This window comes from Prionailurus bengalensis, chromosome C1, assembly GCF_016509475.1.
Source record: "Prionailurus bengalensis isolate Pbe53 chromosome C1, Fcat_Pben_1.1_paternal_pri, whole genome shotgun sequence".
Lineage (NCBI taxonomy): Eukaryota > Metazoa > Chordata > Mammalia > Carnivora > Felidae > Prionailurus > Prionailurus bengalensis.
This window is the reverse complement of record NC_057345.1, coordinates 61914196-61938872: the sequence shown is the minus strand read 5'-3', so window position 1 is coordinate 61938872 and position 24677 is coordinate 61914196. Positions and strand designations below refer to the sequence as shown.

General features: G+C 33.2%; 1 protein-coding gene across 1 annotated transcript in view; it reads left to right on the top strand.

The window, feature by feature from the left end:
* Window positions 1-24677, top strand: part of LRRIQ3 (leucine rich repeats and IQ motif containing 3) — a 221685-nt gene that overhangs the window by 153107 nt on the left and 43901 nt on the right. The window contains exon 6 of the mRNA XM_043575276.1: window positions 2173-2302. Coding sequence (XP_043431211.1) covers window positions 2173-2302 — 130 coding nt within the window. The remainder of the gene's footprint in view (window positions 1-2172; window positions 2303-24677) is intronic.

Genomic DNA, 24677 nt, shown 5'->3' with positions numbered 1-24677 from the left:
GTTGCCTATATTATTTTTGTATACTTTGTTTAATAGGAAGAAAGGAACCCAAATGAAAATAGAAGCAACATTACTTAAAATAATGTTATATTTTGATAATGTGTTAATATTGTGTTATTATAATTATTCTTGACAAACTTAAGAAAGCAATTTTAATATAAAGAGAACATATAGGCTCAGAAGTAACTGCTAGTCTTTCTAGCAAAAAGTAGCATTTTTGTCACGTGAAGACTGGAAAAAAATTGTGTTGTGTAACAGTTGACTAGTGAGGGATTTTTCGTGAAGAATAAAAACAGGTTCATTCTAGGACCTCCTAATACCTAGTACCTATCTTGAACATTTAAAAAAAATGAAAAAAAAAACCTTGCACAATGAGTCACCATATAGAGACAGATTGTTTTCAGTAAATTAAAGAATATCACATATAAAATTTAAAAGATAGAAACTCAAGGAGATTTGATTAAATACATCTATTTTGTGCTGTATAGGAATTTTGGCAGAAAACTGTAAATATAGAGTACCAAGACACATATCCAAGTTTCTCTTCTAAATTGTAGAATAAAGGATATTTGCACAAGTGGATAGGTCAAAGTAGGGGAAATATGATAATGAGCTTTTTATTTCAAAATTCTATCTGCTGTCACATATTAGAGAGTTTATGTGACTCTCCTCTTCTTGGATGAAGGTGGTGCTATTCACCAAAACTAGATATAATAATTAACAGATTCGGAGGAAAGAAAGGACTTAAATTATATTGAATATGAGGTATCTGTGAGATTTTCCAGGGCGAAAGAACACGACTTATGGTTAGTAATGAGTACTACATAAAAAACAAACATCTCAGAAAGGAGTACTATCTGAAAATATATATTTGAGAGTCTTCGGAATTTAGGCCAGTGGAATTCATCAAGGAAAGCATGATATCCTGGGAAGGTTTCTTAAAATACAAATGTATATTTCCTCCCAAATTCTGGTCTTTACTCTGTGGCAGACTGCGGTCCCTACCAATATCTCTCCTTTTCTTTCTTGATAATAAACCCTAAATTTTATTCTAGGCAGAACATTACCTAGCAAAAAGACTGCATTGCTTATCCTCCCTGTAAGATATAAACAGAAGTTATTGGAAAGACCTCTGGGAAAGTACCTTAAGACCCATGGCCAATGTCCTTTTGTCATTTTACCCTTTCCTCCATCTTGCTGACTGAAATACAGACATGGTGTTTGGAGCTCTAGGAGCTACCTTGACTCATGAGTAAACCTTGAAGATAGAAACCATGTAGAGGCAGTAAGACAGAGATGATAAATTTTGAAAGATCTTGGGTTTCTGGTGATCTGGTGAATCCTCTGTATCACTGGTGGATAGACTGTGAAGACAAAGGCCAATAACACAGTATTATTTATTAAAACATTCCCAACCAATTTATAGACATTGCATAGTTTACATCTGAAAGTGCCCCCAACTCCCCATGAAACTCCCTTTCAACATTCTATTTGTTATTCTTTCTACACATACCAGATCCATTTGTACTTTTAAGACTTGTGATAATTTTGGTCCCGTTTCTCCTTCTTCCTTAGTATTTTTAGTATCTGTAAAATAGTTCTGTCTACCCTTGAGAAAGAAAGAGACAGAGCACAGTGGGGGAGAGGCAGACAGAGAGGGAGACAGAATCCAAAGCAGGCTCCAAGCTTTCAGCTCAGAGCCCAGCTCAGAGCCCAACATGGGGCTTGAACCCGGTATGAACCATGGAATAGCTAGCTACCTGAGCTGAAATCTGACACTGTATTGACTGAGCCACCCAGGTGCCCCTACCCTTTCTTAATCTAAATCTCCCTTCAGGCTTTCTGGGCAACACCATTTTGCTTCTCTTTGTTATTTTTTATCTTCCCCTCTGTGTTTTGTTTTGTCATGGCACGCTCCTGACATATCCCCTTTTCCCTCAACCTCCTTTTGAGCATGGTTCAAAGTATATCATTACTATTAATAGACAATTTATCAAAATCATACACAATGGAACTCTTTTCATATTTTCCTCAATTTGCCTATCTTACAGTTTTTTGTTATTTTTTAAAAAAATAAGATCACTCATGGTAATGTATAATAAATGTAAGAGTTTTTAAAATGTATGTAATAGATATTATTAAGGTTGTCATTGTTTTTATTTTTTTCCACAGAATATACTTTCTCATGTTGATTTAAAAAGTTCTAGAGAACAGAGAAAACATGTTTCCTCTATATTATATGAATTAAAAACAAAAGAAATTGGTAAAAAATCAAAAACATCAAGACATCTCATTCAAAAAGGTTAGTTATATGAATTTTTAAATTATATGTATGGACATATTTTGATGAAAAGTAAATTCATTAGAAATTGGGCATGTTAATTTTGAACTGTAAATATACCCATGAAATACATGTTTAGACTTCTAGATAAAATCTCCATATCTCATTTAATATTTTTAAATATACATATTCAGAAAGTTGTTTCATGGATATTAAGAACTGGGAGTGTAAGGTGGGAATTAAGAGAAATAGGTATTAGCAAGAACCATATGAAATTGATAGCTTTGTTGCAGTATGGCTAGGTCAGCATAGTTCTTTCAGGAAATCTGTCAAGTATCAGATTAATTAATATAAATCATTTCAATTAAATAATGATATTTAATTTCCTTCAGGCTTTGAACATAATTATATTTGTCAATAAAAATAAATTTTATGTTAATAAGATTTTGGTTGTCAAATGTGTACTTGTTTTTTTGTTGTTGTTTCTACAGAATTTTTTCTCATGTAATTTTGTTATGGCCAGATGACATTCTTTTCTTTACCTCTGTCTTTCACAGAAAAATCATATAATAATCTTTATGAAATTATTTAAAATTGTTATCAACTTCCACAAGGTTTCTCTTAAACCTTTTTAAAATTATTGTGATAAAAATATTTACCACGAGACCTACCCTCTTAATATCATTAACCATAGTCATAATGTTGCACAGCAGATCTCTAGAACTTTTTCATCTTGTATGACTGAAACTTTATACCCATTTCTCTCTTTCTCTAGCCTTTTAATTCTTAAATATTCAAATCTTTCTCTTTTTAAAAACTCATGATGGTGTCTTTATTCCCTTTTATTTTCTTTATATATGAACTGGTCTATCTCTGCCTTATGTGTCAGTGGCTTTATTTGTTATTTCATCAATTATCCATTAGTTTCCATCATAATTACTATTATTGTATATATTAACACGTTATAAATACTTTATATTAGTATCCATTGTACTTTATATATTTCATAAAGCTCTGTATTTTTATTGATTTGTATCCAGTTATTTAACTCCTAGATTTATAAATGAAATGAAATAATGGAAAAGTTGTAGTCTCATATACCATATATTCTTCCTGGTACCCAAGACAATATCATCTAATGATTTTAACTGACTTTTCTGCTGTTTTATATTTCCAAGTAACATGCTTATTCTGCTTTTTTTTTTAAGTTTTAGATACTGTTTACAAATTTCCACTGTGAGAGATGGAGATTTAATTCTCTTATAAAATCTCCCTAACACACACACTTATCATCACTATTTGGGGGCTAATTAATGTTTAGTGTTTTAATTATTCAGCCTATATACAACTTGCTCATGGCTGAGCCAAACAATGTATTAGGATATGTTTGCTTTTTTATATTATTTTTTTTGAAAACTTTTTTGAAAATCTCACCATTCAAACCAGCACTCATAGTGAGTGTGTGTGTGTGTGTGTGTGTGTGTGTGTGTATTCATGATAAATTTGCTTGAGTCTTTCCTTTTGCTGAATCAATCAGGACTGTTTGCTCTCTAAACCTGCTCTTACATCATCCATCTTAGTACATCTCTTCAACTGTGGGCCTGAGAATTTATTTGTGACCATGCTATGTTGGGACTCTAATTTCCAGAACTCTCTAATATCTTGTTCTTTCCTGGCTTATTTTCTTATTTTAATACAGAGCCTTCTCTACTAGTTTACTGAGGAAATATATACAGGAGGTAAAATTTTTAAATCCTTGAAAGCCTAAATATGTCTTTATGCTACACTTATGTTTGGTTGATGATTTGACTGTGTAGAGCTTCTTTCAGAATTTTTTCAGAATTGCTTTAGTGTGTCCTAACTTCCAGTGTTTCCTTTAAGAAGTCTATTTCCAGTTAATTCTCAGCCTGATATTTATGAACATCTATTTATTGTTTTTCTCTTCTGACTTGAAACTTTTAGCATTTTCTTTTTTTTTTTAATGTTTATTTATTTTTGAGAGGGGGAGGGGAAGAGAGAGAGGGAGGGGGAGAATCCAAAGCAGGCTCTTCACTGCGAGTGAAAAGGCTGATTTGGGGCTCGAACTCACTGACTGTGAGATCATGACCTGAACTGAAGTCGGACGCTTAACTGAGCCACCCAAGCACCCCTAGCATTTTCTTTTTATACCAGGTATTCTGCAATTTCACAGTGATTTGTCTCTAGATATTTGTTTGCTTGCTTGGCCAAATTGTTTTTTGACTCAATTTATTGTAGCAATTCAATGTAAAAATTTATATCTCTCAGTTCTGGGTATTTCTCTTGTATTTTTTTATGATTATATATATATATATATATATATATATATACATACATATACATATATATGTATATATATATATAAAACATAAAACCTAACCCTTTTAAACATTTCTAACTGTACATTAAGTATGTTTATACTGTTGTGCAAACATCAGGGACCTTTTCATCTTCCTTCTTCAATTGAAACTATATGCCCATTAAACACTAACTCCCAATTCTCCCCCACCCATAACCTCTGGAAAGCACTATTCCAATTCTGTCTGTAGAATTTGATTACTCTAGCTATCTTATATAAGTGGAATCATACAATATTTGTCCTTTTGTGACTAACTTCTTTTACTTAGCATAATGTCTTTAATGTTGATTTATGTTGAAGCATGTTATTATTTTTTCTTTTTATTAAATTATTTTAATGTTTATTTATTTTTGAGAGACAGAGCATGAGCAGGGAAGGGATAGATAGAGAGAGGGAGGCACAGAATTTGAAGCAGGCTCCAGGATCTGAGCTGTCAGCACAGAGCCAGACTCAGGGCTCGAACCCACGAACCATGAGATCATGACTGGAGCCAAAGCCGGGCACTCAACCAACTGAGCCACCCAGGTGCCCCTATTTTGTTTTCTTTTTAAAGTTAAATGAGTATTCCATTACAGTTGACCTTTGAACAACATAGTCTTGAATTGTGCAGGTTCACGTATACACAGAGTTTTTTTTTTATACGAATACTAGTACTATAAATGTGTTTTCTCTTCCTTATAATTTTTTTCTCTAGCTTACTTTATTATAAGAATACAGTATATAATACATACAACATACAAAATATGTGTTAATTGACTATGTTATTAGTGAGGCTTTTGGTCCAATAGCAGGCTATTACAGGTTAAGTTTTTGGGAAGCCAAAAGTTATACATGGAATTTGAACTGTGCAGGGGGGTGGTGCCCCTAACCCCTGCCTTGTGCAAAGGTCAACTATATGTAGATACCTTTTGCTTATCCTTTCATCTGTTAATTGACACTTGGGCTGCTTCTGTATTTTAGCTGTTGTAAATACTGTTTCTATGAGTATGGGTGTACAGATATTTCTTTGAGATGCTGATTTCCATTGGTTTGAGTATACACCCAGAAGTGGAATTGCTGGATCACATGGTAATTTTAACTTTTTAAAATACTACCATACTGTTTTCTACAGCTGTTGTACCATTCTGCATTCCCAGAAACAGTGCACAGGTCTCTAATTTCTTCACATCCTAGCCAATGCTTGTTATTTTCTTTCCTTTTTTGCTGTTCCTTCCCCACTCCTCCCCCATTTCCTTATTGCTTCCTCCTCCTACCCCCTTCCTTCTCCTCCTCCTTCTTCTTCTTCTATGGTAGCCATCCTAGAGGGTGTGAGGTCATATCTCATTGTGCTTTTGTTTTGCGTTTCTCTAATGATTAGATTAGTGAAGCTGAGCATATTTTCATGTGCTTATTGGTATATCTTCTTTGTAGAAATGTTTATTCAAGTCCTTTGTTGTCCATTGCCTATTTGTATTGTTTGCTCTTTTGTTGCTGTTGAATTGTAGAATTTGTTTGTATATTCTAGACATATATATATATATATGATGTATATATATACATATATATGTATATATATACACACATATACATACACATATGTATGATGTATACACACATGTATATATATACACACATATACATACACATATGTATGATGTATACATATATACATCATATATATATATACATATATATGTATACACACACACACACACACACACACACATTTCTCCTGTTCTATGGGTTGCCTTTTTACATTGTTGATAGTACCTTCATGCACAAAAGTTTTTTATCCATTTGGGGTTAATTTTTCTATATTATGTAGAGTCCAACTTTACCTTTTGCACATGGAATCCAGTTTTCTGAATTCCATTTGTTGAGAAGAGTATTGAATCATCTTGATATCCATTTTGAAAATCATTTGATTGTATATGCAAGAGTTTACTTCTGAGCTTCTATTCTATTCCATTGATGTATATGTCTATCTTTTATTTTTTTTGTTTATTTATTTATTTCTAAGAGAGAGAGAACACAAAAAGGGGAGGGGCAGAGAAGGAAACAGAATGTGAAGCAGACCCCAGACTTTGAGCTGTCAGCGCAGAGCCCCAAGTGGGACACACACTCACGAACCATGAGATCATGACCTGAGCTGAAGTCGGTTGCTTACCCGACTGAGCCACCCAAGTACCCCATATGTCTGTCTTTATATCAGAACCACACTGGTGTGATTACTCTAGCTTTGTAATAAGTTTCCAAATGATGAGGTATGAGAACTGTAACTTTCTTCTTTTTTAGGATTGTTTTGACTCTTTGGGGTCTCTTGAAATTTTGTATGAATTTTAGGATGGATTTTTCTATTTCTGCTAAAATGCCATTGGGATTTTTATAAGGAGTTGATTGAATTTATAGATTACTTTGAGTAGTAGTTTACCAATGTTATGTCTTCCAGTCCACAAACATGGGATGTTTTTTCCATTTATTTGTGTCATCTTTAATTTCTTTCAGCAACATATTGTAGGTTTCAGCGTACAAGTCTTTCGCATCATTAGTTAAATTTATTCTAAGTATTTTATTCTTCTTGATACTATTATAAATGAAATTATTTTTTTAATTTCCTTTTTGGATCCCTCATTGTTAATATATAGAAACACAAATGATACTTGTGTGTTGGTTTTTGTATCCTGTAACTTTGTTGAATTTGTCTGTAATTCTGATAGGGTCGTGTGTGTGTGTGTGTGTGTGTGTGTGTGTGTGTGTGTGTATGAGTCTGTGTGATCTTCCCAGTTTTCTACATGTAAGATCATGTTCTGTGTCAACAAATAATTTTACTTCTTCCTTTCCAGTTTTCATGTCTTTTAGTTTTCTTGCCTAAATTTCTTGCCTAGCTCTGGCTGGGACTTCCAGAACTATATTAAATACAAGTGCAAAAGTGGGCATTTGTCTTATTCATGATGTTAGAGAAGAAAATTTCAGTGTTTTACCATTGTAGGATATTGTGTGTGTGTGTGTGTGTGTGTGTGTGTGTGTGTGTGTGTTTTATGTATTTTATTGTGTTCAGGTAGTTTCTGTCTATTCTTTGGTTTTCTTTTAGTGTTTTTATCATCAAAGTTTGTTGAAATTTTGTCAAAATATTTTTTTGCATTGATTGAGAGGGGTCATTTTGTTTTTTCCTACATTCTGTTAATGTGTATTATGTTGATTGATTTTCATATGTTATACCATTTCCTGCATTCCAGGAATAAATCTCACTTGATCCTGATGTATAATCTTTTTTTTTTTATTTTTTTTCAACGTTTATTTATTTTTGGGACAGAGAGAGACAGAGCATGAACGGGGGAGGGGCAGAGAGAGAGGGAGACACAGAATCGGAAACAGACTCCAGGCTCTGAGCCATCAGCCCAGAGCCCGACGGGGGGCTCGAACTCACGGACTGCGAGATCATGACCTGGCTGAAGTCGGACGCTTAACCGACTGCGCCACCCAGGCGCCCCAATGTATAATCTTTTTAATATGCTACTTAGTTGAGTTTGTTAGTAGTTTTGTAGAGGATTTTGCATTAGTATTCATAAAGGGTATTGGTTTTCTTTTCTTGTAGTGTCTTTGGCTTGAGTATCAGGATAATGTAGCCTCAGGGGAGTAAGGAGGTATTCCCTCCTTTTCAGTTTTTTGGAAGAGTTAGAGAAGGATTGTTGTTACTTCTTGCCTACTAAAATCATCTGGTCTTTTACTTTATTTGTTGGGGAGTTTTCAATTACTAATTAAATCTCCTTATGAGCTATAGATGTATTCAGATTTTTTGTTTCTTCATGATTCAGTGTTGGTAGGTTGTGTATTTATAGGAATTTGTCTATGTCATCTAAGTTATACAATTTATTTGTGTATATTTATTTTCAGTATTTTTATAATCCTTTCTAATTTTGTAAAATCTTAGTAACGTACCTGCTTTCCCTTCTGATTTTAGTTATTTGACCCTTTTTTCTTCTTAGCCTTTCTAGCTAAAGTTTTGTCCATTTTGTTTATATTTTTGAAGAGCTATATCTTGTTTTCACTGACTTTTTCTGCTGTTTTTATAACTCTGTTTATCTCCTTTCTGATATTTATAATTTTCCTTCTTCCTAGCTTAGTTTAGTTTATTCTTTTACCAGTTCCATAAAATGTAAATTTAGATTGTTTATTTGAGACTGTTTTTCTTTTATAATGTAATCATTTATATCCATACACTTGCATCTTGGCACTGATTTGGATGCATCCTAGAAGTTTTAGCATATTGTGTTTCATTTTCATTTGTCTCAAGATATCTTATAATTTCCATTGTGATTTCTTTTTTATCTTATTGTCTATTGAAGAGTGTGCCATTTAATTTCTACATACTTGTGAATTTTCCAGTTTTCCTTATGTTAATTGATTTCTACTTTCATTCCTTTGTGATTAGAAAATATAATTTCAGCATTTTTAAATGTATTAAGATTAGTTTTATAGCCTGATATATTGCATATCCTAGATAATATTCCATGTGCACTTGACAAAAATGTATTTTCTTCTATTATTGGTAGTGTTTTATATATGTCTGTTAGGTCCAATTTTATCTACAATGTTGTTCAAGTCCTCTGCTTACTTATTAATCTTTCTGGTTGTTCTATCCTATATTGAAAATTGAGGTATTGAAGTATACTACTATTACTGTAGAAACATTTATTTCTGCCTTCAATCTGTACATGTTTGTATTATTTATTTTATTCTTCTGATGTTTGGTGGATGTGTTTATAATTATTATATCTTCTCAGTTAATTGACCCTTTTATTATATAATGCCCTTATTTGTTTCTACTCAAGGTCTACTGGATTAAATGTTAATCTCATCTAAAATATAACTTTATAGGGGTGCCTGAGTGGCTCAGATGGTTGAGCATCTGACTGTTGATTTTAGTTCAGGTCATGATCTCATGGTTCATGGATTCAAGCCCCACATCAGGCTGCTTGGAGATTCTCTCTCTCTCTGCTCCTTCCCTCAGCACGGAGTCTGCTTGAGATTCTCTCTCTCTCTGCCCCTTCCCTACTCATTCTCTCTCTCTCTCTCTCTCTCTCTCTCTCTCTCTCTCCCTCCCTCTATCTCTTTCTCTTAAAATAAATAAACTTTAAGTAATGTATATATGATATATGATATATGATATATGATATATATAGCCAAATATCTGGGTGCCATGGTTTAACCAAGTTGCCATGTAAAATTAACTATCACAGAGAGTTTTACTAAGTATAGAATTCTCAGTTGACAAATTTTTGTCTTAATTTCAGTACTTTAAGTATATCCTTCTGCTGCCTTCTGGCATGCAAAGTTTCTGCTGACATATCTGCTAATTATCTTACTGAAAATCCCTTTCAATGTGTATGTGTTGAGTATCTGATGAGTCACTTTTCTCTTATGGCTTTCAAGATTTTTCTTTGTCTTTTCACATTTTCTTTATAAGGTCTCTCAGTGTGGATCTCATTTTGTTTATCTTGTTTGGCATTTATAGAGCGTTTTGATTTATAAATGCATGTGTCTCCTCAAATTTGGGAGGTTCAGCTAATGTTTCTTCAAATAACTTATCTATTCCTTACTCTCTTTTCCTTATGGGATTCCCAAAATGCATATTTTAATACATTTGATAGTATCCCATAAGCTCCTTATTCCCTGTTCACTTTTCTTCACCCTGTTTTCTTTTTGTTCCCAGAGTCAATGATTTCAAAAGATCTGTCTTTAACTTTGCTGATTTTTTTCTTTTTGTTTACTTTTGCTGTTGAACTGCTAGTGGTTTTTTCAATTCAGTTATTTTATTTATTTTTCTTTTTAAAAATTTCTGTGTAATTATTTTCAATAATTTTTATCTCTTTGTTGATATTCTTATTTTGTTTATATATTGTTTCCCTTATTTGCCTTAGTTATTTGCCCATGTTTTCCTTTGTCTCTTTGAGCATATTTAAAACAATTGTTTTAGTCTTTGTCTAACATGAAAACATGCTAAACATCACTAGTTATTGGGGAAATACAAATCAAAACCACAATGAAATATAACCTCATAGTTTTCAGCATGGCTAAAATCAAGAATACAAGAAACAAGTGTTGGAGAGGACATAGAGAAAAAGAAACTCTTGTGCACTGTTGGTGAAAATGTAAACTAATGCAGCCACTTTAGAAAACAGAATGGAGTTTCCTCAAAAATTAAAAATAGAACTATAATATCATCCAGGAATTCCACTATTGGGTATTTACCCAAAGAATATGAAAACACTAAGTTGACAAGGTATATGCAGCCCAATGTTTATTGCAGCACTATTTCCAATAACCAAATTATGGAAGAAGCCCAAGTGTCTGCTGATAGATAGATGGATAAAGAGTACACACACACACACACACACACACACACACACACATATACATACAATGGAATATTACTCTGCCATTAAAAAGGAATGAAATCTTGCCATTTGCAACAACATGTATGGAGCTAGAGAGAATAATGCTAAGCAAAATAAATCAGTCACAGAAAGACAAATACCAATGGTTTCACTTATTTGTGGAATTTAAGAAACAAAACACATGAACAAATAAAAAATGAAACAAACCATAAAAAGACTCTTATCTATAGAGAAAAAAAAACTGATGGTTACCAGAGGAGGAGGTGGATGGAAGGATGGGTGGGATAGGTGAAGGGGATTAATAGTACACTTATCTTGATGAGCACCAAGTAATGTATAAAATGGTTGAATCACTATATTGTACACCTGAACTAATATAACACTGTATGTTAACTATACTAGGATTAAAATAAAAATCTATAAATAAATAAATAAGTAAATAAGTTTTTGTCTAGTAAGTCTGATATGTGCGTTCAGGGACAGTTTCTGGGGATTTATTTTGTTCCTTTAAGTAAGCCTTGTTTATCTCTTTTTTTCTCTGCATTGTGATTTTTTTTTTGTTGCAAATTAAACATTTGTAAAATAGCTACTTCTTTCCATCTTTGCAGACTTGCATGGAACACTTTCACTATTTAACAAACCCCTGAGCCTTAAGATCAGTTCAGGATAAAGTCTTAGTAACTTCTTAGGTCTTTTCTGGGCATGCATCCTGTCTGGGTTAGTGTGTATAATGGTTTTCTTCCAGTTTTCCCCAGATTCATTTAAATGTTTAATTTCTCAAAGCGTCTCTTCCTAGCTTCATTCTGGGGACTTAGATTTTCTGTTGTATTTCTCTGTCTTCAATATTTTTCCCCCAGGACTCTTTGGCTATATTGTGATTAACTGCTGTTATTCTCAACTTGATATGAAGCCTTTCTTTTCATCTCTTAATTTTTAGTCATACCCCATCCTTATTTGTATTTGGTATTTTTGAGTCCATAATTTTTCTGGTTTAACTTCCCCAGAGAGTGAATTTTTATTCTCCTTTAAGGGCCAATGGATGAAAGAGTCACCTGTGTGCTAGTCAAAGGATCAGTTGATCTAATTATGCCTTCCAAACAATTTTTTAAACCATGTTTCAAATTCCCTACCTTTTTAGTGTTCTGTATTGTGAATCAGATTTCTTTGCTTGTCCACATCAAATCTTAAATTTCAACTTCGTAGTGTCTGGTTGTCAGTTTCCTTTTATCTGTGTGCCTCTAGCTTCCAAATGATATTTGGTGTCACTGATACTGTCTTTCTCATTGTCTTTGAATTTTTTTTTCCTTTTTGGTCATGGTACTGGGGTACAAAGAGGGAGCAAAGAAAAAAGACAGTTGTTTAAGTTATTTAAATATTTTTGTTTAATGTGAAGTCTATATTGATTCTTTAAATTGAGCTGACTTTAAATTGAGCCATATTTTATGTTGAATATGTAGGAGGAAGGAAAAGTAGGAAGGAAAAAAGGAAGAAGTAGGGGAGTTTTGGGATACCTATCCTGTTCCAGGCAAGGGATGACTGAACCCTTGGAAAACATCATTCATAAATCATAGTACTGATTGACTTCCCTTTCAAGTGAATGTTTTGTGCAGCCACAATCAATGTATTGTGAAAATTAAAATGTGTTTGCCATCCCACTGCTAGATAATGTCACACTGTAACATTCAATTTAATTTATTATTTATGTTTTACAATGAGGAAGGTGAGTTTAAAGAGCTAAGATAATTTATAAAAGGTCACAAAATCCTAAAGTGACAGAGCTGGTACTATTTCTAGGTTCTGTTTCCTCATTCGAAGTCTAGTGTCCTTTTTGTTTCACAATGATGCCTCCTGAGAACTGTAAATGTTTATGTAATAATTAAATTATGTGCATGGGAATATGGTTGTATTAGATTAAGCTATCTGAATCTATGTAATCTAATAAACTCTGCCATTCCCTCTGTCATTCAAAATATTGTGGAGCCACCCATTTCACATAAAACTCTATTATTTCCCATTTATTTTTAATATTTCTGTTGTTAAAAAGTCATAGAAATTGAAGACTATCTTACTTATCTTAAATCAATATAATTAGAAGAAATAGAGTAAAAATAACATTTTCCCATATTTCTCTTATTTAAATCATAGCCAATTACTTTATACTTGCTTTAATCAAATGGTTAATTTTTAAAGCAGCCAGAAATTGTACTGATGTTCTTGAAAAGATTTGGGGAGGGGCATAAATTTTTATCAATTCAGTATTAAAAACTGCCTTTGTTTTTTCTACTGAGCAGTATTTTCTGTTACTTTTCAATCATTGAATTTTTATATTTAGGATCATCTTAATCCATTTCACCAATTTTTACATAATAGCATATAGTCAGACTCATAAAGGATGAGAAACACCTTGTGCTATTAGCAGCATTTGTCCTTCCTTCAATATATCATTTTTCCTTTTAGAATGATCAGTATAATTTCTTTCTCTAACCATACTCAAAAAATGGGCTCAACAAGTCTCATTTTGGAAGATTATGAAGTTTGGGGGTCTCTTCCTTCTGCCATTTAGTTAATATTAGGTAATAACACTGTGTTTGAGATGTAGACGCTTTCTGGACTACTTATTCATTTCCTCTAAATTGAAAGATGAGTAATGCTGGGAGTACTTGGTGGTTAAAAGTGCTGTGACAGTCCCATAAGCAGCAGCTTCCTTTAATATCATGATTTTCGTAAGGAGAATTATTTGCAGTCGTGGCTTCTATCTATTCTTCGGTGATGTTAAAATCTACTTATGATAAATGCGTAAGTCCATTAGATCAAGTTTTTTATTGTTATTCAAATATTCTGATATTTAAATTTTTTTTAACATTTTTTTTTATTTTTGTGAGACAGAGAGAGAGACAGAGTATGAGCTGGGGAGGGGCAGAGAGAGAGTGAGACACAGAATCCGAAGCAGGCTCCAGGCTCTGAGCTGAGCTCAAACCCATAGACTGTGAGATCGTGACCTGAGCCAAAGTCAGACACTTAACTGACTGAGCCACCCAGGTGCTGGCAAATATTCTGATTTTGAATAGAGTAGGGTATTCTATTATCACTAATTTTCCTTTTGTCTACTTAACCAAGAATTAAGAGAAAATTATCAAAATATTCCCCTTTAACGGTGGATTTGTTTGCTTCTCCCTAATTCTATCAAATTCTGTTTTTTATATTTTAAGGTAATTTTATTAACTATCTCTATGATTATAATTATTACACATTATTGGTGAATTGAACCTTTTATCATTAGGTATTTACTTTCTGTATCTCTAATAGTGCTTTCCTCATGCTTTATTTTGTCTGATACTAGTATACCTGCACCAGCTATATTTTAGTTAAAATTTTCCTAATATGTTTTCCATGCTTTTACTTTCGACTTTTTGCTCTATATGTTCATCATGAAAATAGCAAATAGCTGGGCCCGCTTAATTAGCTCCATTATATGTATTATATTTACTGAGATAGTTGGGCCTATTTCTATCTTACACTTTTTTTTCCAGTTCCACTCTTTGTTTTCTTCTTTCTTGTCTCTTCATAATTGGTATCTATATTTCCCCTTCTCTTGGATTTTTTTATTTTGAAATAATTTTTAATTACAAAAAATGGCACAAGGATTACAAATTATTTCTGAATGTCCTTTACCCGTTCCCCAAATATTATCATCATATGTAATCATTGTACAGTCATTAAAACCAGGAAGTTAACATTGATACAATAATATTAATTTATCTATGGACATATTCATGTTTTGCCAGTTGTATGTCATTTTTCTTTTCCAGGATGTAGTCCTCCTATCATCTAGGTTTTAATGGCGTCATCATATACTCCTTCTGTTTATTTGGTTTGAGATTTTTTTTTAAGAAATAGCAAATCTTACCATGTTATTTGGTCAGCATTACTTTCCATATCCTTTGCAACATCTCCTAGATTCATCTCCTAGATTCTCATCTCATTTCATCTCACTTTCCTTCAGAAGGTTTCTGTGAAGCTATAGTAGAATACCTTCTTTGAGCTTTTATCCTGAAGAATATTTTTTACCTTCCCATTTGAACAATTAGTTAAATTTTAAAGTGATTGTTCAAAATTATTTTCATTCAGTGTTCAGAAACTATTACTTTATTGTTTTCATGAATTTAGTATTGGTGTTGAGACATCTCATGTCATTTAATTCTATCCTTTTAGAAACTTTTAAATTTGTTTCTCTATCTTTGGCATCCTTAATATGTATATTATAATATGTATATGTAGGTGTTTGTTTGTTTGTTTTTTTCTCCCTGCTTTTGCTCATTTGTATTTGGCATACCTTCCATTATTTCTTCACATGTTTTCTCTCCTTCTGGAACACTAAGATCCTGAATGCTTTTACTTCTGTTCTCCATATCTTTAAACATTTCTTTTTTTTTCTTTTTTCTTTTCTATCTCTTTATCCTTTCCAGACTTATTTTGGGAGAATACCTCAACTTGATCTTTAAACTCATGAATTATTCTTTAGTGGCATCCATTTTACTATTTCTATCATATACCTACCTAACATTTTAACTAATTATACTTCCAGTAGCACATGTTGTTCAGCTTGTTACCTTTCTCTTGATGTAGTTTTATTTTAGCCTGTGAGGTCATATTTCCAGGAATATGTGGTTCTGTTTGACAATAGCTATTGGGAAATTGCCAATTCCAGACCCTCATGTTATAATTCAGCTAAGTTCAGTAAGAGGAGAAGTGATAAGTTCTCTGGCAAAGACCACCAAGCTCCAGAAGTAACATTGTCATTTGGTGTCATGTTACCGAGTTTTCAAATCAGTTATTCTTCAAATCCTTAGAGAGAGAGAATGTACCTATATGGCAGTCTACCATCGGTAGGCCATATTGTTATACTAATTTTTTCTTTCCCAAATTATCCCAATAGATTTCCATATGATCTTGCTACCAATACATCATTTCAAAACATCATATCTGTTTTATGATTTCCTTGTTCCAATTTAAAAACAAAAGAAGGATCACTGCCTATAGAATAAACTTTTTGGTGTGGCTTTCAGGTACTTGCATATCTGGTTTTGGATTATTTTGTAGCCTCATTTCTCAGTATGTCTCCCTCTTTACAAAGGTTGTGTTCTAGTTATACACTACTACTTATCATTCCAAGAATATATAACTTTTTTGCTAATTTTTTTTTCTTCCACCTGGAAGTGCATCCATTTTTGGCTCTTGAAACTCACTTATTCTGCAATACCATAATTGCATTTGTTTTTCTCCAGTAAGCTTTTGAGGTCCCCAATAATCACAGTTAATGCCTTGGTCTTATGCATCCATAACACTCTGTTTGTTTTTATCTTTTGTTATGGTTGTTTTGGCAAACTTCTTCTTGCCAAAATATGAATTCCTTAATAACAGTGACTTTTTAAAAAATTTCTCTCTGTCTTTCATAATATCTGGCAGAGTATTGTGCCCACAGGAAGTATTGTTAAGAGATCGTCAGTCAATATGTAAATGAATTCTACCTTTATCCAAAAGAAGTAGATTACATGACAAGTAAGCAAACAGATGGTAATAATTCCTTGTTCTACTCTTTTAAGTGTAACAATTGATGCCTCACTATGGAGTCAACTAGGATTCATTGAAATCTCCCTATACCCTATATATAGCTAATTACAGATTTTACCTTTTTATTCCTTAATTTTTCAACAAGTATTTATAGAATAGGTATGTGCACTTGAGAGAACAGTTATTCAATGAACAGTAATTCTGCCAGCTTATAGGGCAGTGTTTCTCAACCTTATTCAAATCATGACACATGTTTAAAATGATAAAATGTTTATAGCACATTAAGGCAAAATGTATGGTTTAGGGAGAATCTACATGGGACCTGGTAAAAATGTCATACTTTTTTATAGTGTATTTCTTTATGTTATACAATTATGATAAAAATATAGCATATTAGGGAATATACATATATATAATATCTGTGAAGTAAATATGAAATATATATGTATATAACATAATATGAAACTTCATCTATGTGTGTGTATACACATAATACATAACTAAAATTCCCAAATAAGATGTCTTAAATATTTTTAATAAGAATATGGAACTTCTTTCTGTAAATGTGAATTTCTATTTCAAGCTTTGTGATTTACATAGCTGTGTACTACTTCTGGTCACGATTTAGTTGTCTTATTTTTATAGTCTTTATTAGTGAGAATTTTTAAAAAATCTTATGCCTTATAATACTTTTTACTTTAAAAATATATACATGTACTAAGTGTTGAAACTAACTTAAAATAAAAAGAGGGGTGCCTGCATGACTCAGCTGGTTGAACGTTGACTCTTGATTTCAGCTCTGGTATGATCTCAATGATCTCACACTTTGTGGGATCAATCCCTGCATCGGACTCTGCCAGCTCAGAGCCTGTTTGGAATTCTCTCTCTCCCTCTCTCTCTCTCTGTCCCTCCCCCAAGTTGTGTGCTCTCTTCTGTCTCTCAAGTAAATAAATAAACATTAAAAAGTATTAAAATAAAAAGAATTCAACTGTATTGAATGCTAGCAGAAAAGTCTTAGAATAAAAGAGCAAAACAGTATATATTTGAATTTGAACATGAGAAGTCAGTGGTGAACTTGAAAAAGACCAAGTTCAGCAAAGTGGCAGAGAAAAGAACCAGGCTGGCAAAGGTAAAAGCAAATAGAAGTAAAGAAGTGAAGACATTGCCAAATTTTATTTTTTTGAACTATGGTCTTCATGTTCGTAATAACCTCATGACACTGAAAGAAACAGATCAACCTTCTGAATAAAAGAACTCTTAAATTATGGTCCAATGACATTTTTAGTGTTATGAATATCTTATTTTTATAATTTGAAAATTGATAATTGATATATAATATACAAAAGAACATTATGATTAGAATATTTGAATAATCAAAACTTATACCCAAAGTTAATCCTGGATATCAGAAAGTTTACAAATTATAGGTTGTTAACAAGGAGAGAAAGTTGGTAAAAGCAATTAGGCAATTACTCCTCTCTTCTTTTAAGGTAAAGAGAATTTGAATGAATGGCTACATGTTAATATTTTTCAATGTGGTATAGTCAGCTAAGCAGTACCGAGCTCCTAACAGGCCAGAAATGTCTTCATTAACAAGATCATGAATGTGAGCAATTATTGCCTTATAATATGGCTTATTGCTAGGAGAACCTATCCCCTAGATACCATTTCTCTGATTCTTAATCTTTTTTTTCTTTTTCCCTTTGGTCACAAATCCAAATCTGAGGAAATTTAATAATGTGATAAAATAATTAACCTATCTTTTTCCCTAAAATGCAGATATGCACCGACATTCATTTGATTTATAATTTCAAGGGGTACATAGATGCACTAAGGCCTATTCATGGTCCTCAAATTACCTTATAAAAACAAGAATCACATAATTTAGCTTACAATTAAGTGTTTATGCTGCCTCCAAAATCTCCAGAAAAAGGCTACCCTAATAGGTAATGGTTCTGATATCAATTACACATTCTGTGTGTTTTTATATCTTCATACCTTGAGCAACTCCTAAGCCATAGGCACTGCGTATGATTCCTTTGAGACATATGTAATGTTCACTGATTCCAAAAGAATATAAATTAGTCTGAGTGCTATTCATATCATCTGTTACCATAACTTCAACTTTCAGATATCATTCTTAAATACTAGTATTCATGAAGATAAATATAATGTGGATAAATGAGTTATCCATAGCAATACTATATAATTTTATGTATTTAATTAAAAATAGCATATAGGGGTCCCTCAGTGAGGTGAGGGGTGGCTCAGTCGGTTCAGTGTCTGACTCTTGATTTTGGCTCAGGTCATGATTTCATGGTTCATGAGATCAAGCCCTACATCAGAATCAGGGCTGACAGAGTGGAGCCTGCTTGGGATTCTCTCTCTCCCTCTCTCTCCCTGTCCCTCCCCAACTCACGTGTGTGTGCGCTCTCTCTTTAAACTAAACTTAAAAAAAACAGCATATAATTATGTCATGATATGTTTTTTTCTGATCTTTATATTGTTACTATAAGGTCACCCAGAATAATTCATAATTCATATATTACGGAGTATTGCAGGTCCTACATGGAGCCATATTTACCCATTCACTTTCTCACCAGGACATTTCAAGTAGGCAAAACTTTAAAATATTTGTCAGAAAAACAAATAACTAATAAATGAAGGACCCAGGGCTATTTACACTATGACCATATATATGTCTCAGGTTTATCCTTCAAAGTCTCAATTAGTGCTGTTTTCCTGGTGTAATAATTTATAATAGGGCCCCTTAGTCTTAAACATGTCCCAATTTTATGTGATTATGCAAGTTATGTGCTGTCCTCACTTTCTTTTCTCCATAAGCCAATTTAACATGAATAGATTCTCAAATTAGACTCATACAAATCAGAGATCTTATCCCAGTGTCAAACTTTACTAATAATTTCAAGGATCCAAATAATGAAGAGGCTTAAATAAAGCAGGGAGAAATCTGAAACATCAAAGGTGGCTTTTCAATTCTTCCTTCCCTTGAAAAAAATGCAACTATGGCCCAGCAAAGTAGAATATCTTTAGTGAGGTTTATGGGTTTACCTCCCACAGAGAGGCAAGTCTTTACATTATGAAATATTTGTTTTGTTTTTCAGAGAGTTGTATAGTTTATATGACATTCTCTGAAAAGCATTAACCTAAATATTTTTGGTTTATTTAATATAAATAATCCTTTAGGTAGGCACCATCCTGCTAAAGGCATTAAATAGATAAGATCTCTTCCTCCTAGAAGTTATCATTTGCCCGTGTTTTCTGGAGTTTCTGTCAATGTGGGGAGTAGATTAGATTGCCTGGCTTCTTTCCTTTACTATGAGCATCCGCTTTATAAACTATTAATGGGTCACTGTCTAGACACTTTACCTCCTTCCTCCCACCATTACGACAGGTTTTGAAATTTAGACTATTTCATTCTACTTATTTTTACTACATTTTAGGTTGTTAACTACATATATATTTTTATTAGCTCTAGACATTCAAAATCCAACAATAAACAAGGCATATAAAAGCCTACCCTCATGAAGCTAGCATATTAAGTGATAAACGTGATATTAAATGTTTCAGTGGAACTTCTATAAAATTAAGAAAATAAAAAGCCCTATCTTCAACTTGTGACTAAGGATAAGTATTACATTGTTTCATTTACATTGTCAAATAAATCAATCAAATTATATATGACAGCTTAACTGTTGATTGCTTTGTTGTTAATATTATCCAAAATTTTGTTTTATTATTAGCTTAAAATAAATAGTTACTTCATCTTTAACTTAAGTTAAACCTATGATTCCTTCTGGTTTTTATTTTATAATTCCTAACCAAATGTTTTATTTTCTCTTTAAGAAGAAATTATGAAATATAGAATATAGAAATTCTCTATAAGAGGAATATGACCTACATATTGCTGTAGGTCAGATACATGCTGCTTCTTGAAAGCCTATTCTATTTTATATTCTGAGGGATTTTTTTCAGTGCTAGAAATTAAACGTGTAAATTTCTTGATTTATACAAGAAGGATATGGTATACCAGACAGCCGTTTCAACTGTAAAAGTATGTACTATGTTAGTGGTGTTTTTTTTTTTTTAACTCTTTGTAGTAAACAGGGCACCTGGGTGACTCAGGTAAGCATCCAATTCTTGATTTTAGCTCAGGTCATGATCTCAGGATTGTGAGATTAAGCCCTATATTTGTCTACACTGAGCATAGAGTGTGCTTGGGATTCTCTTTCTCCCTTTATGCCCCTCCCTACCTCTCTCAAATAAATAATTTAACATTAAAAAAAATAATAACTCTTTGTAGTAAGTATACCTGGAAGATGGACCAATCCTCTACAATTATCTCAGGACAACATTTATACTTTAGATATATTTATGAAGAAGTAAATTCATATCTTTTATAAAAAGTGCCAGCTGTAATATAAAAGATATTTCTGAGAATAAAAATGCTATTTCCTATTCAGAATATAAGGTCAAAGGGTTAATTATTTGAGGGTCATTATATCAAAGTGCCTGTGATCAGATTTATACGATCTTTAGTTATTTTACCTCATTATGTACTTTGTCTTGCTCTAAATCCACTTATAAGTCTGAAATGAAGACTCTAAAGCAGATTTTATGGTTTCCATTGAAACACATTACATTTTCTGCCTCTAACATTTTTCTTTCAAATTCATCCAATTTATCATATCTTGCTGATTTCAATCCACTTGTGCTTTAGGCAATTTTAACAGTGCTTTTTTTTTCCTTTTCCTTTCTCCTAAATTGTTTGCAGGAATGACTGAATTTTAGCCCAGGATATAAAATAGTATCAACTAAATTACTTCAGATGAACAATTAGAGCATACTCATATATACAAAACTAGAAATCTTTGTTGCCAGATTTAAAATTAAAAGCAAACAAAAAATCAGTATGATTTTATATCAGTATGATAGTTCAGATTTTATAAAAAGGATTTTTAATATCCTTATTACCAAGAACAGAGAGAGAGAGTGTTAAATGCAAATAAAAATAAGTACAACTTGTTGCAAAGAAGATAATCTTTTAAGTCTAATACATTTGGATTTATTTTCTTTTTTTAAATATTTATTTATTTATTTTGAGAGAGAGAGAGAGAGAACGAGTAAGGGAGAGGCAGAGGGAATCCCAAGCAGGCTCTGGGCTGTCAGCACAGAGCCCGATGTGGGGCTTGATCTCATGAACCATGAGATTATGACCTGAGACAAAACCAAGAATTAGACAATTAACCGACTAAGCCACCCAGGAGCCTTGGATTTATTTTATGATTCTAAGCAACAATGCTGTATGTTCCATTTATGTTTTGCCTAGTTTCCTGTATAGTAAGGTAGGAATTATATGATAATTTCTATCCATTTGACTATGAGCAAAATTGAAACATCACTTAAGAATGAAAGCAATTAAGGGCGTCATTCTCTTCCCCTGCCAAGTAGATCTTGGAGGCCATTTGTGCCATTAGCATATCTGCAAAGTTATACTGACACATTGGTTCTTACGAGAGAAATAGGTAAGTCTTTACTGTGCTAAACTACTGAGATTTCAGGGTTTATATATGATAGAAGTTAAGATTAATTATGCTGTTAAATGCAGAAATTAGTACCATAACAAAAACCTTAAATATGGTCTCAGTGATCAGATGAGAAAACTAATGTTCATTTCCAGTCCAAATGTGGGTCCAATTTTTGTAACAGCAAAGCATTTCCCTGTGATAACTTGGAAGGCAAACAGTGTATATAGCTAGTGGCTCTAGGGGAAGAAGTTGAAAAACAAGAGTATTGATTCTGTGTTGGTTGTACTGGATTTTTGGCAAGTCACCCTATAGAAAAGAAGAGCTCAGCAAAGCAGCTGGTTTTCAAGGAAAAACAAAAGAATGAAGAGTTCAGAAATTTAGAGCCGTTCATCTTCAGAAAAGTTGCCTGCTTCTATAATCCCAGATAGTAAAACATGAACTTTAATAGGACTTTGAGACAAAGGCCCAAACCTGTTAATTGAAAATGACTCAGGACAGGGGCGCCTGGGTGGCGCAGTCGGTTAAGCGTCCGACTTCAGCCAGGTCACGATCTCGCGGTCCGTGAGTTCGAGCCCCGCGTCAGGCTCTGGGCTGATGGCTCAGAGCCTGGAGCCTGTTTCCGATTCTGTGTCTCCCTCTCTCTCTGCCCCTCCCCCGTTCATGCTCTGTCTCTCTCTGTCCCAAAAATAAATAAACGTTGAAAAAAAAATTAAAAAAAAAAAAAGAAAATGACTCAGGACAGAGTTTAGATTAGGTGTGTAGGCTTCCCACCTATTGTTGTAGGTAGCTTTATAGTAACTTCGATTAAATTGCTAGAGCAAGAGAGATTGGAAGAAAGTAAGAAAAAAAAAAACAATCTAAGCACTACATATGACTTCAAAAGAATTTTGAATGTGATTACTGGCACATGGAACTGACAGAAGAAAATAGATGAGAACTCTGATAACCCCGAAGTTTTTATGGAACTTTTTTATGGAAGGGAATTACCAGAAAATCTTTCTGAAATTCCTTTGACCATGTAAGACTTAAATATACTCTGAAGTCCCCAGTCTTTAGCAAGTAAGAATTATAATGAGATAGCTTTTGTAGCCTCTAAGAGAGGCAGTTCTCCCACCTCAGATATGGCCAAGGAGATAACGAAAAAGTAAGAACTTCTAGAAGACAGAAGTCCTCCTAAAAAGTAGAATCAGTGACTAATCCAGGACTAATCCAGGAATCCACAGTTGAAATAGGAGAACTTCACAGAGTGAACCTGTGATTAGTGTGTGCCTTCCATTCTTCCCGTTTGTAGTTGATTTTTCCTAATTCCAATGTGTATACACGGATGGAGTAGGAGGTAGATGACTTACTGGTCTTTTTAATTCATTAGTCTTTAAACTAAAACCCTATCCCAAGCTGATTAGGAGACTGTTGTACACGTTGAGAGATTCTGGACTTGATGGGACCTTCCATTGTCTGAATTCAGAAGTGTGTTCCATGTTTAAGAAAAAGGGGATCAAATATCTTTGGGCACCTGTGGCAAAATATTTCACTTGTTTCTGTACATTTCCCAATTTCCCTCAAGTTTGATTGGGGCCACGTAATTTAGTTCTGGTCAACAGATTTTGATATGAAGTAAGTGTGTCACTTTGGGTCTAAGGTAGTTAAGCACATCATTCCCTCACTTTTTTTGCATCAATCTGTGGAGAGATTATGTTTCAGACAGGTTGACTACACTACGGAGGAGCGATGCTCTATCCACTTTAAATTTGTATGAGCAAGAAATCAAAGTTTGTTATTTGTTATGTTAACCATTGTAAGTTATGTCTATTGTGACAGCTAGTGTTAATTATATTAACCATAGTGATTTTTTTTTGTCAAAGGGCATAATATAAGGGTATTCCACAAGTATACTATAAAAATTAAATGAGGGGCACCTGGGTGGCTCAATCAGTTAAGCATCTGATTCCAGCTCATGTCATGATCTCATGGTTCATGGGTTTGAGCCCCACGTCGGGCTCTGTGCTGACAGCTCAGAGCCTGGAGCCTGCTTCAGATTCTGTATCTCCCTCTCTCTGCCCCTGCCCTGCTTGCACTTTGTCTCTCTCTGTCTTTCAAAAATAAATAAATGTTAAAAAATTTTGTTTAAGTAAATAAAATTATGGGGCACCTGGGTGGCTCAGTTGGTTAAGCGTCCGACTTTGGCTCAGGTCATGACTTCAGGGTTCGTGAGTTTGAACCCTGCGTAGGGCTCTGTGCTGACAGCTCAAAGCCTGGAGCCTGCTTCAGATTCTGTGTCTCCCTCTCTCTCCACCTTTCCCCCACTCACACTCTGTCTCTCTCTCTCTCTTTCAAAAATAAAATAAACATAAAATTTTTAAAAATCAATTAATAATTGAAAAATTCATGTGTAGCACTTGCTGAAAGCCTTAGCACATACAGTAATGGAGTAAAATGACTAGCATGTATAACTGTTCAATAAATGTTAGCTGCTATTGTTATTTTCATTGTTGTTAAATCTCATATACCCATAGGCCTGAAAT